The sequence below is a fragment of the Podarcis tiliguerta genome (genome assembly GCF_965153285.1).
Source record: "Podarcis tiliguerta genome assembly, chromosome: 14".
In the NCBI taxonomy this organism is placed as follows: Eukaryota; Metazoa; Chordata; class Lepidosauria; order Squamata; family Lacertidae; genus Podarcis; species Podarcis tiliguerta.
The window spans coordinates 18927388-18941624 of record NC_139547.1 but is presented as its reverse complement, the minus strand read 5'-3'; the positions used below and the strand labels follow the sequence as shown (position 1 = coordinate 18941624).

Below are 14237 nucleotides of genomic sequence, written 5' to 3'. Positions count from 1 at the left end.
TTTTTTGGAGGAGAATGTGAGAGCATGACTGAAGGCAAATGTGGGTGAAGAAATGAATGTTACTTTTGTCAACAGGAAAGAGGATGTAGACAAAAGTAGAACTAGTTGGCTTCACCTGTCATTGGTTATACTGCCACCTACTGTTGGCCTCCCTGCCTTCCACCCTACCAGCCACCACGGGGAAGGGATCATTAATGCTTATCTCCTTTCATGGTTGCAGTTATGCCCAAGACATGTGAAGAGAAACCATGTGGTGCTGGAACCTGCCAAGAACAAGATGGAAGCGTCACTTGCATGTGCCCACCTGGGTATATGGGTGATCGCTGTGACATAGGTAAGTCCTAACTTCTTCTTAATATGGAGGTTGAGATGGTAATATGCACCCCACCAAGAAAATGTTATTGCAAAACTGTGTTGCTTGTTGGGCACGTTGGGCAAATATCCCAGGTTCTGAGCACAGAGGCAGAACCAAGAAACAGAAGAACAGATAGGCTACCCACAATGCACTATTGTTACGCTCCCTTGTTCAAGCGCACATGGAACTACAGATCTGCTCTACTGATCCGCAATTCAATAAAAAACGAATGCAGCTCAATGCAAACGGATAATAATCCGAAATTGATGGCTGTCAAGCATCAGCCCCACAACAGCTGATATACGTAACCGCACTGGGAAGAGAGTTTCTCACCCAGTGAAGCATTCCAAGCCCAGGAAGGAGGCTTCATTCATAGTTCTAGCTGCAGGGCAAGTGGGGCTGGACTCACTCAGCCCAAGATGGAATACACGTGCCTTTGTGAACAGCAGCACTGCTTACAGTGGTGTCACTGTGCTTTAAATGTATGGTGTGAATGTGGTCTCTGCCTCTGTCTCTTGTCCTGCATACTAACAGTAGCAGGGTTACCATATTTCAAAAAGTATTGCTGAGTTTTTTTGGGCAAAGTGGTTGAGCTTGTTTTTTTGGGGGGGTTGCCATACATCCGGATTTTCCCGAACATATCAGCGATTTCTGTCTGGACACTGTTTCCGACTGCCATATTCCAACTATGTTCAGGAAATTCTGGACATATGGCAACCTTAAACAGTAGTAGTCCTTTACACCCAATACACGAGGGGTTAAAAAAAGAGAAGAAATTTTCCTTCTGAGGAAGGAAGCTCTTATTCTGAAATGTTTCCCAGCAGTCCAGGACTATTCACTGAAAACCATGTCCTTCTGGAATGTAACTCACAAGGGAGTGTCCATCAGACCAGCAGAAGTCATCCTTACCCATTCTGTCTCTAAAGCCAAACCATTGGTAGTCTTGAACATTGTCTACAAAGGAGAGAAGAAGAGGGAGGGGATATCGTTCTATCTTCTATCTATCTATCTATCTATCTATCTATCTATCTATCTATCATCTATCTATCTATCTATCATCTATCATCTATCATCTATCTATCATCTATCTATCTATCTATCATCTATCTATCATCCACCTATCTATCTATCTATCATCTCCATCCATCTTGGGTCTCCAGCTGTTTTTGGACTACAACTCCCATCACCCGTAGCTAGCAGGACCAGTGGTCAAGGATGATGAAATTGTAGTCCAAAAACAGTTGGAGACCCAAGTTTGGAAAACCCATAGCTGCTTAAAGTGGTATCATAGTCTGTGATGGACCTACAATTTTGGGGCCTTGAAGCTTGAACTGTTATGGGGTGGGGGTGGGGGGGCTTCACAACAAGCAACGAGGTCTGAATACCCACTTTTATCTTTTTCAATGGGGCTGTTCCACAAAAGATCACCACTTTTAAAAAAAACCTGCTACATCTCAGATTTTGATTAAAATCGCTGTACATGTCAAAATTATCTCACATGTCAAAGTCACTGGTGTTTCCTATCCTTTTAGTTTTCGAATTCCTGCAACATACCACCTATAGAAAATCTGTGCTACTGACGCTCAAACTTTGGGATTGGGACACAAAAAAAAAATTAATCAATTTGATTTGTGTGACTCAAATTGGATGTACTAGCCCCTCCCCCCCCCCCAAAAAAAATTAAGCAGCGTGGACTAAAGTTGTTTCTGGGGGACCTCGAGGTTTAGTTTTATCTTCTTTAGTTTTATAGCAGATCCACCCTGATCATAGTGCTTTGAATGTATGAGGTACTTCTTCACACAGTGAATAGTTAAATGATGCAATTTGCTACCAGGAGATGGATCAATGGCCTCAACTTAGCTGGCTTTGAAAGGGGATGAGTCAAATTCATGGAGGATAAGGCTATCAATGCTTACCACCAAGATGCAATACCTGTCTCCATGTGGAACAACCCAGATGCTGCAGTCTTCATCCGAGGCCCTTCTCCATCTGCCCCCGCCACAGGAGATTCAAAGGGTAGCAACACGAAAACGGGCCTTTTCAACGGTGGCTTCCCGCTTGTAGAAACACTGTCCTCAGGGTGGCTCTCCAGGCATCTTTTATATCTTTCTAAACACCTGGCAAAATTTTGCCTTTTTACAGAGGCTTTTGGCCCTTAATCTGAAGGGTTTTCAAGTATTTGTGGCCTCTTTCAGTGTGACAGGATCTGTAAGATCTTTGTATACAGGTGGGGTTCTTTCATTTTTTTTATTGATTGTGTTTGTTGGAATCGGTTTCAGTATTTCTGTTGTGTCTATAAGTTGCTTTGAGTCGTTTCCATTATCATGGCTATGTGCTACATAGGGACACGGGTGGCGCTGTGGTCTAAACCGCTGAGCCTCTGGGGCTTGCTGATCAGAAGATTGGCGGTTCGAATCCCCGTGACGGAGTGAGCTCCCATTGCTCTGTCCCAGCTTCTGCCAACCTAGCAGTTCGAAAGCATGCCAGTGCAAGTAGATAAATAGGTACCACTGTGGCAGGAAGGTAAACGGTGTTTCCATGCACTCTGGTTTCCATCACGGTGTCCCATTGCACCAGAAGCAGTTTAGTCATACTGGCTACATGATCTGGAAAGTTGTCTGTGAATAAACACAGGCTCCCTCAGCCTGAAAGCGAGATGAGTGCCGAAACCCCATAGTTGCCTTTGACTGGACTTAACTGTCCAGGGGTCCTTTATCTTTACCTTTTACTATACCTCCAAGGTCTGGGGTGATATGCCTCTGAACATTAGTTGCTGAGAATCACAAGTGAGGAAGAGTATTATTGCACTTAGGTCCTGCTTGTGGGCTCCCTGTAGGCACCCAGTTGGCCACCGTGGGAAGAGGATGTCCAACTAGATGGAACTTTGGTCTTATCCAGGAAAAGCTCTTCTTATGTTCTTACAGCGCCATCTACTGTTGCTCCTCCTTGCCTTTGCCATCACCTGATCTCTTGCAAGGTAAAAAGGCAGGAAGCAGGTAGGCCGAGGCAGCAGCAGCAGCTGCTCCTTCATCTCACCACTATTGCCATTCCCTTGCTTATATCTTCTGGGCCAGAGGAAGAGATAAAGCAAGCAAGCAAGAGATAGAGGTGAAGAGGAGGAGAAGCAGGTTCAGGGAATTCACAGCAGTCACACCCTTCTGGGGCGTGGAGCTCAGCAAATGCTGAACCGTGCTGACTCCCCGTGCTTACCTGTTCTCTACTGGTAGGTCTTTTTAGAGTAAGCACTTTACATCACTATACCTTGGAGGGTTTTTCTGTATAAGAGAAGAAGTGGCAAAATAACCTTTCTCAGGAAAGTGCTATAGAGCCACATTCCCTGACAGCTAGGGATGGGTGAATCTGTCAGTTACATATTCTCTCAGTATCTCATTTTTTCCAGTCTTAAGTTCTCCACATTTCCACATCAGTTTGCAATTTTAAGAAAAAAGGGTTCCCGTGAAAATTCATCACGACTTTGCTGCAAATTTACCCTAATATACAAATTTTGTATGCGAATTTTGCCTGATGTACACATTTCCTAATATTTATATTTCCCCATATGCTGTGCATTTTTATGTTACTTTTCACTCATATGCACATTTTTGTGCACACTTTACATGACCATGTGCATTTTGGTACACATTACTTGGTGGAGAACTGCATGGCAAAATTCAGAGAAGTGCAATCTTCAAAGATCCCTGTGTCTCAATTCTCATATTGTTTTGGACAGTGCGAGTTAGATAGATTTGCCTTTAAATGTGAACTGAATCACACACACACCCCATTCCTATGTTTTTTCTAAGATTATAGAAATTTCTTGCAAACAAACCAAACTAAATGAAGACTGGATATAATCTCACCTCTGTGTAACCTTTGCACAAGCAAATCAATAAATAGTTCATCAGCTGGAGCACTTATTCCCTAACAGCCAGTCTACGCACACTTCAGAATTCCATGGTGAAGTTTTTTTAGATAGGAGGAGAAATGGCATGATTGCCTGTTCACTGTCAAAGAAAAGGAGAGGAAACCACCATAAGTTACTTGTGCAAAAGCCATTTTTTGTTTTCTTAGCAGATACAAGTGAGAAAGGAGATGTGGCTGTGGGGTGCAGAGAAGTTTTTGATTCAAGTTTAGATGGGTTTTCTATAATGTACAGGCCTTTTTAATGCTGTTAATTTCCTATGCTGTTCTTTTATTTTCTTTAGCTCATCCACGCTTCCTTTTGTGCTGCGATTTCCAGGAAGAGGTCCATGCTTTATTATACCTTTCATGTCTGAGCATTTGTTTGTTTGCTTTGGTCTCAGCACTTTCCCCAGGAAAACCTGCGTTTCACCACCAAATCGGAGAAAACGACAATCTGCAGAAAACCTGATTGCCGTTTCCTCCGATTCAGCAGTAAACGCGGGGAAAACACACTGAGGCAAAAAAGCAAAAAACAAAGCTTGGGTATGGATCTTTAAAGCGCCAACCTGTGCCTAGAAATGCAGTACAAAAGGAAGTCTGGATGAGTCCAAAGTTGTAAATAAGGATGTGACTGGTTATCTTCTCTTATCGCTTGGCTTGTGAAATGAATGTGTTTTGATGACCAGTGTCTAAGGCTATGGATAAAGATGAAACAACTAGAAGCAGACAAAGGCCCCCTCTAGGCTGTCAGTGTTTTATGGGAGAAACTCAAGAGCATACTGGGAAATTTAAAGGTAAAGGTACCCCTGCCCGTACGGGCCAGTCTTGACAGACTCTAGGGTTGTGCGCCCATCTCACTCAAGAGGCCGGGGGCCAGCGCTGTCCAGAGACACTTCCGGGTCACGTGGCCAGCGTGACATCACTGCTCTGGCGAGCCAGAGCTGCACACGGAAACGCCATTTACCTTCCCGCTAGTAAGCGGTCCCTATTTATCTACTTGCACCCGGGAGTGCTTTCGAACTGCTAGGTTGGCAGGCGCTGGGACCGAACAACGGGAGCGCACCCCGCCGAAGGGATTCGAACCGCCGACCTTTCGATCGGCAAGCCCTAGGCGCTGAGGCTTTTACCCACAGTGCCACCCGCGTCCCTATAACTGGGAAATTTAGGTGTGCGCAATTAAAGTGGATTGAAGCCTACTGCTGGCCTGGGGCAACCGATCCACGTTAAAAAAAGAAAAAGAAACAGACTTTTTGCAGTTGTGGAATGAATGGCTGACTAGTGGGAAGACATATAAACACACCACGAGCAAATCAGGATGAATGGCAGTACAGAAGAGTGGCTCAGGAACAAGGTGCTGCTGAGAACATGCTCAGAGACCAAGAACTTGCTTTCAGTACCAGAACTGGAGTTGCTGCATGGATCCATTCACACATACACCTACTTCTGTTTGCTCCCAAAGTTTCTCGATTTCAGCAGTCAGATTTTGGAGAGGAGTTGAAAGGCGCTTTTTTTCTTTCTTTCTTTTTGTCACTCTTCTTAAACAACTGGAAGTTGCCAACCCTCGCTGAGCTACTGCAAGTTACCCATAGATGACCCAGTAGGTCCTGATTTGCCTCCCGCCCTCTCCTGGTTTAGACATGCTTCCTTTCTGCTGGAGAACTCTTTCATCAGCTCATAGAATCATAAAATTGTAGAGCTGGAAGGGACTATGGGGGGGTCACCTAGTCCAAAGCAGGAATCTTTTGCCCAATTCAGGGCTCAAACCCACAACCCGGAGTGTCTCAGGCTCTACCGAATGATAGCTAGGTGACCAGAGGGGTGAGAAAGCCACAAGCAGAGATGACCAAATGAAGCAGACAACAGAAAGTCATGGCAATAATTGATTTTGCAGGGTGTGCTAAAAAGACTTGGAAAAACTGGAGCTCCTTTTCATTGATAAATAACCTGTAACACCAAGACCTATAGGGCTCACCAGCTTGGGAGGGGGCAAAGCTAAGATTGTGGGTTTTCTCTGCTCTAGGTGAATTAAGATCTTGCCTCCTGCCATTGCATGTTGAGAAACATAACAATATCATAGCATTATTATCATCATAATCATTTACCTGTCCTTCACCTTAAGGTCCCCAGGGTTACAACAATTAAAACAAAATATTAAAAACTGTTTAAAACAACTTGCAAACACGGAAACATGGTGGGTCCTAACAAAACAAACCTTAAGTGTCAACAGGCAGGGTAAAGAGGGGCACTTTCAACATTTGCTGTGTAATGAAGGTGCCAGAGAAACTTCTCTTCCTGTCCTTTAGGACTGTTACATAACCATATCTCCCTCCTCTGAATTTCCAGCATTTGTTATATAAAATAAAAAGTCTCTGGAATTATAAGGTTGTTGTTTTTTAACTTGTGGGCCTAAAGGAGAAAAACGCCAGTGGCTCACTAATACAATTAAATAACTTTGCAAACATATGAAGCTCCCTTTCCTGACTTCAGTCCAAGGGTTCGCTTTTCCATTTAGGTCCTCTCATCACAAAAATGACCCACAATTTTCTTTTATCTTCTCTCCTTTATGAGCATGTCTATGTCCTGGGTAGCCCATCACAATCTTATAGATCTTGAGTGCCTCCCCATCAAAGTACTAAGCTGCCTTTCTTTCTCCCAAATGCAAGCAGTCGTTTGCCTCTATGGTTGATCTGTCATCCCTGCTAGCAAGCAAAAGGGAAGCCCTCCTATCACATCCTAGCCTGCCCTTCCCATTCCCCGTTCCTCTTCTGCTTCTTTGGCGGTGACCGTTCTAAGGTGAAAGCTGGTGCCCGCTTCCGAGTTTTCCCCGTTGCCTCTCCAAACCATCCATTCATTCATTCTTCCTGCCCTGCCCTGCAAGGCAAGCAAGGAAAGCCTTTCTCCTGCTGATGGACCTCTTTCCAGAGCCTGAGTCCTAATGGCAGCCCTTGATTTCTTGCAGACATTGATGAGTGCCACTCCAGCCCCTGTCTGAATGGAGCTACCTGCGTCGATGGCATCCACACTTTCAAATGCTTATGCCTTCCCAGCTACGGAGGGGACCTCTGTGACGTTGGTACGCCCTGCCTGCCTGGCTTCAGCTAATCGTACTAACAGCATCCCTTCTCTCTCCCCTGGGTTGGGAGGAGTGGGGAGACATCCTCTCTATCTGATACACACACACACCCATCCCATCCTCATCTAACTCTTTAATAACTGTAATTTAAAAAAACCCCAGTAGAAACTGCAACAGAACATTATGGAGTGCTGCTGATGTTCAGGACTCTAGCTTCTCCACCTCAACTCAATGTTTTCTCATTGCCCTGCCAAATATCTAATCTGCATACCATGACCACTGAGCATGCTCAGACCTTTCTGAGCTAGCCTGGGATTCCCTCCCACTAGAGTTTTTCGCCGGTTTTTGTTTGCTCATATGTCTGCAAACTTTGGCGTTTCCCCTAAGCCTGCTGACGGATCTCTCTGGTGAGCTGATGCTGGTGTCATTTTTCGCTACGTACATAATCGACGGCACCTGAAGCTTGCATGTTAGTAATAGAAGGAATTGTTCATTTTTGCCATAAGGAAAGCTGGTTTCTTTGCTTACCAGCCTATATTTATCTTGTGTGTGGCAAGGAATTTCCATAGGTAGTTTCTGTCTTTCCCTTTTTATAACTCTTAAGACTCCTGGGTATTCTCTTGGTCACACTTAGAAACCAAAGAAAGCCTTCGTTGGGCAGTTCCCAACATTCTTTCTCTTGGTCACATTCTTAAATGTCCAAGCTTATGTCACCCTTCCAGCATTGTTCCAAAAACACAGGGTGGGATTATGGAGGTCTGACTCAAACCTACTGGACCCTACTGAAATGTGTAGAAGAAAGAAAAGGAGGCTGAAATCTGAGGTGCAATTGGGGAAAGGTGAAATATGTTGCCTTACCTCTGCAGCTTTAATCCCCTTGGTTATCTGTCTAAATGTATCCCTTCACTTTCTTCCTATGAATGAGTGGATTCACTTCTAGTGGGCAGAAGTGGGGGGGGGAGGGGAGTGCTACATTAAGGGAGACGGCCCTACCATTAGGCTGAGTGAGATGACTGCTTCAGGAGACAAATGCTATTTGTGGCAGTAGCAGTAGACTGTTTCTCCTTCACCCTTCTGGTGGCTGACAAAACTGTATGTGGCACAATGGCCCACTGTGCAGGCCCCTAACTAACCTTCAGCATTACTATTTTTTTTGGGGGGGGGTGGGGGGGCACTTCCAAACCATCATTTTTCAGATGGAATTCAATCACATACCAGCAAATTAGGTAAAGGGACCCCTGACCATTAGGTCCAGTCGTGGCCAACTCTGGAGTTGCGGCACTCATCTCGCTTTATTGGCCAAGGGAGTACAGCTTCCGGATCATGTGGCCAGCATAACTAAGCCGCTTCTGGCAAACCAGAGCAGCGCCCGGAAACGCCGTTTACCTTCCCGCTGAAGCGGTACCTATTTATCTACTTTCACTTTGAGGTGCTTTCGAACTGCTAGGTTGGCAGGAGCAGGGAGCGAGCAACGGGAGCTCACCCCGTCATGGGGATTCGAACCGCCAACCTTCTGATCGGCAAGCCCTAGGCTCTGTGGTTTAAGCCACAGCGCCACCAGCAAATTATGGTTGCACAATTATGTTTGAGTGGGTGGTCTTGTGCAACAAACTCGCTTCCCAAAATGACTGGATTCTTTGGGATGGGGAAATGCCCTGGGATGATATTTGCTTTGATGCAGCCACATCCAACCACCCCACAAATGAATCAGGATGAATGCTCCTTAAACAGGCAACCCCATCTAGCCTCCTTGCAAACAAAGCAGGGTGAATGCCCAGTAAATTGGTCACCTGGAAGCTCCCTCAATCAAAGCCAACCAGTTTTCTCTACTCTTTTCATAATGGTATAAATTCTGGTTATTCCTACCATCACTACCACCCCGGTTTGTTTATAAGTTCCAAACTTTAGCTTTTCCTCATGGGGAATACTCCAGGAGCAAGGAAAACATGATACCACTCCATGTGCCAACACAGATGAGTTCCTTGTTGGGGACAAAGAAGGAATATTTCTTTTCGAGCTGGGCTACGGAACTTCCCTTAGGAGCCTCAAGTAAAAGCATCCATCCGTCCATCCCATCTTCTTACCAATAGGCAGACAGAATGAATTCACACCTGATGCCTCTGACATCTTTCTTCCTCCTACCCACGTTACTTGCAGAACAAGCTGAGAGCAACAAACAACCAGGCAGGGTTTTTGCCTGTTTACCTTGGCAAACAGGGCCAGAAAATAAATGGACTGTGTACAACAAGGAGGGAGATGCTTTCTTAACCCAAGGGCCACATTTCCTTCTGGGAAATCTTCTGGGGAGCCGTGTGGAAGTTGTGAGTGGGACCAGGGACAAAAGTGGGAGGAGCAATGAATATAAATGTTACCTTTGTACATTCAGGTTAGCACATTCAGTATCTTCCTTCCAGGCAAACAAGAAATATTAGGAGAGTTCGAGAACATGTCAGGCAACTCTGGGGTTGCGGCGCTCATCTCGCTTTATTGGCTAAGGGAGCCGGTGTACAGCTTCCGGGTCATGTGGCCAGCATGACTAAGCCGCTTCTGGCGAACCAGAGCAGTGCACGGAAATGCCGTTTACCTTCCCGCTGGAGCGGTACCTATTTCATAGAATCATAGAATCATAGAGTTGGAAGAGACCACAAGGGCCATCGAGTCCAACCCCATGCCAAGCAGGAACCACCATCAGAGCACTCCTGACATATGGTTGTCAAGCCTCTGCTTAAAGACCTCCAAAGAAGGAGACTCCACCACACTCCTTGGCAGCAAATTCCACTGTCGAACAGCTCTTACTGTCAGGAAGTTCTTCCTAATGTTTAGGTGGAAGATATCATTTATCTACTTGCACTTGCTTTCAAACTGCTAGGTTGGCAGGAGCAGGGAACGAGCAATGGGAGGTCACCCCGTCGCGGGGATTCGAACCGCCAACCTTCTGATCGGCAAGCCCTAGGCTCTGTGATTTAGACCACAAATTCTACTGATTACAGTATGTGGTTTAGACCAGCATAATCTACTGAGATCTACCTTCTGATCGGCAGGCCCTAGGCTCTGTGGTTTAGACCACAAAATCTACTGATTATGTGGTTTAGACCAGCATAATCTACTGAGGAGGGTCCTGCTTCTTACAATATGCTCCATGGATTTCCACTGCCCTGTTAGGCATATTTAAATCAGCCTAAAGTTCTGCTCCAGCTCACTGTGTCCTAGATGCCATCTGCACTAGACATTTAAAGCAGTATCATATCACTTTAAAAAGTCATGGCTTCCACCAAAAGAACCTGGGGACTGCATTGGGTTAAGGCTCATGAAATCAGGTTCACCTAGCTAACCCAGTTTCTAGTATTACAAAACAGAGAGAAAAAGCTATCTCCATTGGTGTTCTACATATAATTTGTAATTTTGTAATTTCTCCCTTTCTTCATCATCATTTTTCTAATCTACAAAAATGCCCCTAACCCTTTTGCTTTCCTCATAGTGAACATTCTCCAACTTTTGATCATCGGAGTGAACTAACACAACACAAAATATATTTACTTTTATAACAAAGCTAGATATGTATTATCCGTTGACCACAGCTCCAAGCCATGGCTGATTAAAGTGGTATTGCAGTGCTTTAAATGTACGGTGTGAATCTGGCACCAATTATTATTTTTTTTAGGCCTAACACAGTCTTGCAGCGATTTCTTTACCTGCTCACAATTTATCTCAGAAAACTTCCCTGCTCCCTCAAGCTCAGCTTCTTGGAATACAAGCGACTGACCATGTTGCCCTGTTCCCATTTTGGCAGTCTTAAAAGGCTCTTCCATTCTCCCCCTGTCTCTTTGGCACACTGTGGTGTCCTTTAATGGGCTTTCGAAATTTTGCTCAGCTCTGTAGGGAGCCTCCTCGACAGGGAAGTCAATAACTCTTCTTGTCTGAGAGGACAACTGTGCATCACAGCAAAGTGCGACATAGGCGTCTACATGGCGGGCAGAAGACATTTTCTTCTCTGAGGTGGAGCAGCAAATGGGCTCCCCTTCCAAGTCAACATACATAGTACCCAAAGCTGGTCAAGTTATTTTGGCACCTAAAAGGAAAAAATTCCCACAAGCGCCTCTCTTCCCTGCCTGGCAGTGAAAATGCAACAATAATAAATTAAATAGCTAATCTTTTGCTGTCCTTCCACGACGCCCAAAATCAGCTGCCTGAGGATAACTGGCTCGTTCTGCCTATGTAGCCAGAAATTGCCGTTGTTTGCAGGAGGGAAAACCCTGCTCAGAGATTTGCATGGGGCTGCCATTTTGTCACTAGGCAAAGTTGAAGGTTTTTGCTATCTGCATATGAAGCGCTTAACAGTTTGGGACTAGTTTGTTTGTTTGTTTCTTTTATTATTTATTTGATTTATTGAATTTATATACCGCCCTATACCCAGGGGTCTCACAGAATAAAATCAAGGGGATTACCTTATTCCAAATACACTCACTTGACTCCTTTGATCTGCAGAACTGGCACTGTTAGAGGTGCCACATAATACTTGTTCCACACGTGAAGTCTTTTAGTATAGCAGCACCTAAACATCAGAACTCCCTGCATATTGACATCAGTTAGGCGCATTTGCCATAACCTTTTCAGACCTTGTTGAAAACGGAACATTCTTCAGGCAAGCCTACCTAGAAACATAGAAGCTGCTATGTGTTGTAATCATCTTCTATTTTAGTTTAGCAGTTTATTTTAATTTTAGCTTTGTTTAACTCTTTATTTTAATTATTATTTTATTATTATTATTTTAATACATGATTTTTAACATTGCCGTTCTTTGACCATTTTGGCTTTATTCTGTTTCTGCAAACTACGTAGAGGTTCTATTTACAATGAAGTGATACATACATTTTGTGAAATAAATAAATATGTGTGCATGTATTTTTAAAGCATATGCAGTTGTTTGATATATGTGTGTATGTATTTAAAAGTGTTTCTAAGCCGCTTAATATCTGAAAATCCCTAAGTGGTATACAAAAATAACATAAAAGCTATAAATCAGCATTATTTAAAAAGAAACAGGTAAAAGTAGATACAGGTAAAATCAGAAATCTAGTAAAAGCAGGATCCAATCTTATGAGTCAAAAGGATGCATCTTTTCAAGATACCTGAAGCAACTGTTAGATTGCTTCATGTAGGGCAGAGAGAAGACTATTCCACAGTGGCCAAAAATGCTTGTTTTAGGTCCCTGCCCTGTGATATTCTGTAGGGTATGATGCCGTGAGTAATATTATACGTCTCTACAGGCAGTATTTCTTCTTCTTCTTCTTCTTCTTCTTCTTCTTCTTCTTCTTCTTCTAGTTTTTATTTACACTTTTCAAGTTCATACATTTCATTAGTTTTACAATCTATTTAACGTTTCAAAGTTTGACTTCCTTCCCCCTCTTTCTGCGGTTCCTTAAATTTATTTTTTAATATCTTCTGCATATCCAAATTCATTTCATTTGCTCATTTAATTATCTACTTTAAATATATATACTCTTATGAAACTGCAGGTTATTACAATAATCCTGCCAATGTTTCTATCTGTTTGCAATTTATCTGTAAATATTCAATAAACCATTTCCATTCTTTTATAAAAAGTTTGTTATGATTTCTTCTTCTTCTTCCAGTGAGTTTCGCCATTTCTGTATATTCCATAAGTTTCTGTATCCATTCTTCCTTTGCTGGGACTTCTGCTTCTTTCCCCTTTGGGGCGAGTAACATTCTTGCCGCTGTGGTAGCATACACAAATAAATTTCTATACAGTTTAGGTAGTTCTGTCCCTATAATTCCAAAAAGAAAAGCTTCTGGGTTTTTTTTACAAATGTTATTTTGAACATCCTTTTCAATTCATTGTATATCATTTCCCAGTAAGCTGTAACCTTACTACAAGACCACCACATATGATAAAAAGAACCTTCTTTCTCTTTACATTTCCAACACTTGTTTGATTTAGATTTATACATTTTGTCACTTTACTCGGTGTTAGATACCAACAATACATCATTTTCATATACAGTGGTGCCCCGCAAGACGAATGCCTCGCAAGACGGAAAACCCGCTAGACGAAAGGGTTTTCCGTTTTGGAGGTGCTTCGCAGGACAAATTTCTCTATGGGCTTGCTTCGCAAGACAAAAATGTCTTGCGATTCTTGCGATTTTTTTCCGCTCCCCACCCCCTTTTTCTAAGGCACTAAGCTGCTAATAGCCTTTTAGCAGCTAATCCGCTAATCCCTTAAGCCTTTAATAGCCGCTAATAGCCGCTAAACCGCTAATAGCACTAATCCGCTAATCCGCTAATAGGGTTGCTTCGCAAGACAAAAAAACCGCTAGACGAAGAGACTCGCTGAACGGATTCTTTTCGTCTTGCGAGGCACCACTGTAATTTCCTCTTAAACTATAACATGCTATAAATTTTGTATCTATATAGGGCAGTCATTATTTCAGGTAACCTGGTCCTGAGTTCTTCAAGAACCTTTGCTTCTTGTTCACATGCATTCCCTCTTATTTCTCTCCAGATCTGGCAGAATGTGAAGCAGGCTGGACCAAATTCCAAGGCAACTGTTACAAGCACTTTGAAGAAAAGCACACGTGGGTGGATGCTGAGAACCTCTGCCGAGACCATCAGTCTCACCTGAGCAGTATCATCACTCCCGAAGAGCAGGAGTTTGTGAACAGTAAGTGTGGTGATTTGAGGAGTATGCAGGGCCAGAGATCGAGGCTGCACTTTCCAAACAGGTGGCATTGGCTGATCAAGAAACTACAAATTCCTATTGAGGTTAGAAGTAGAATCAAAACGTTGCAATTTGCAGTTGTGGGGGACTTGTGGGGGACTTGTGGGGTGGTGGTGTAGTCAATTAATGCATTAGTGGTAGAATTATACTGGGCCACCCATCCATCATTC

General features: G+C 43.6%; 1 protein-coding gene across 5 annotated transcripts in view; it reads left to right on the top strand.

Moving 5' to 3' along the window:
* The window catches only part of ACAN (aggrecan), an 85586-nt gene that overhangs the window by 61955 nt on the left and 9394 nt on the right, over positions 1-14237 (top strand). For 4 of the 5 annotated variants that reach the window (XR_014504562.1, XM_083411776.1, XM_083411778.1 and 1 more), the window contains 3 exons: positions 221-334; positions 7218-7331; positions 13852-14010. Coding sequence is in view for 4 of the 5 variants with exons in the window: in XM_083411776.1 (XP_083267902.1) it covers positions 221-334; positions 7218-7331; positions 13852-14010 (387 nt within the window). In the remaining variant the exon portion in view is untranslated. The remainder of the gene's footprint in view (positions 1-220; positions 335-7217; positions 7332-13851; positions 14011-14237) is intronic. The other variant, XM_083411779.1, reaches the window with a different exon arrangement.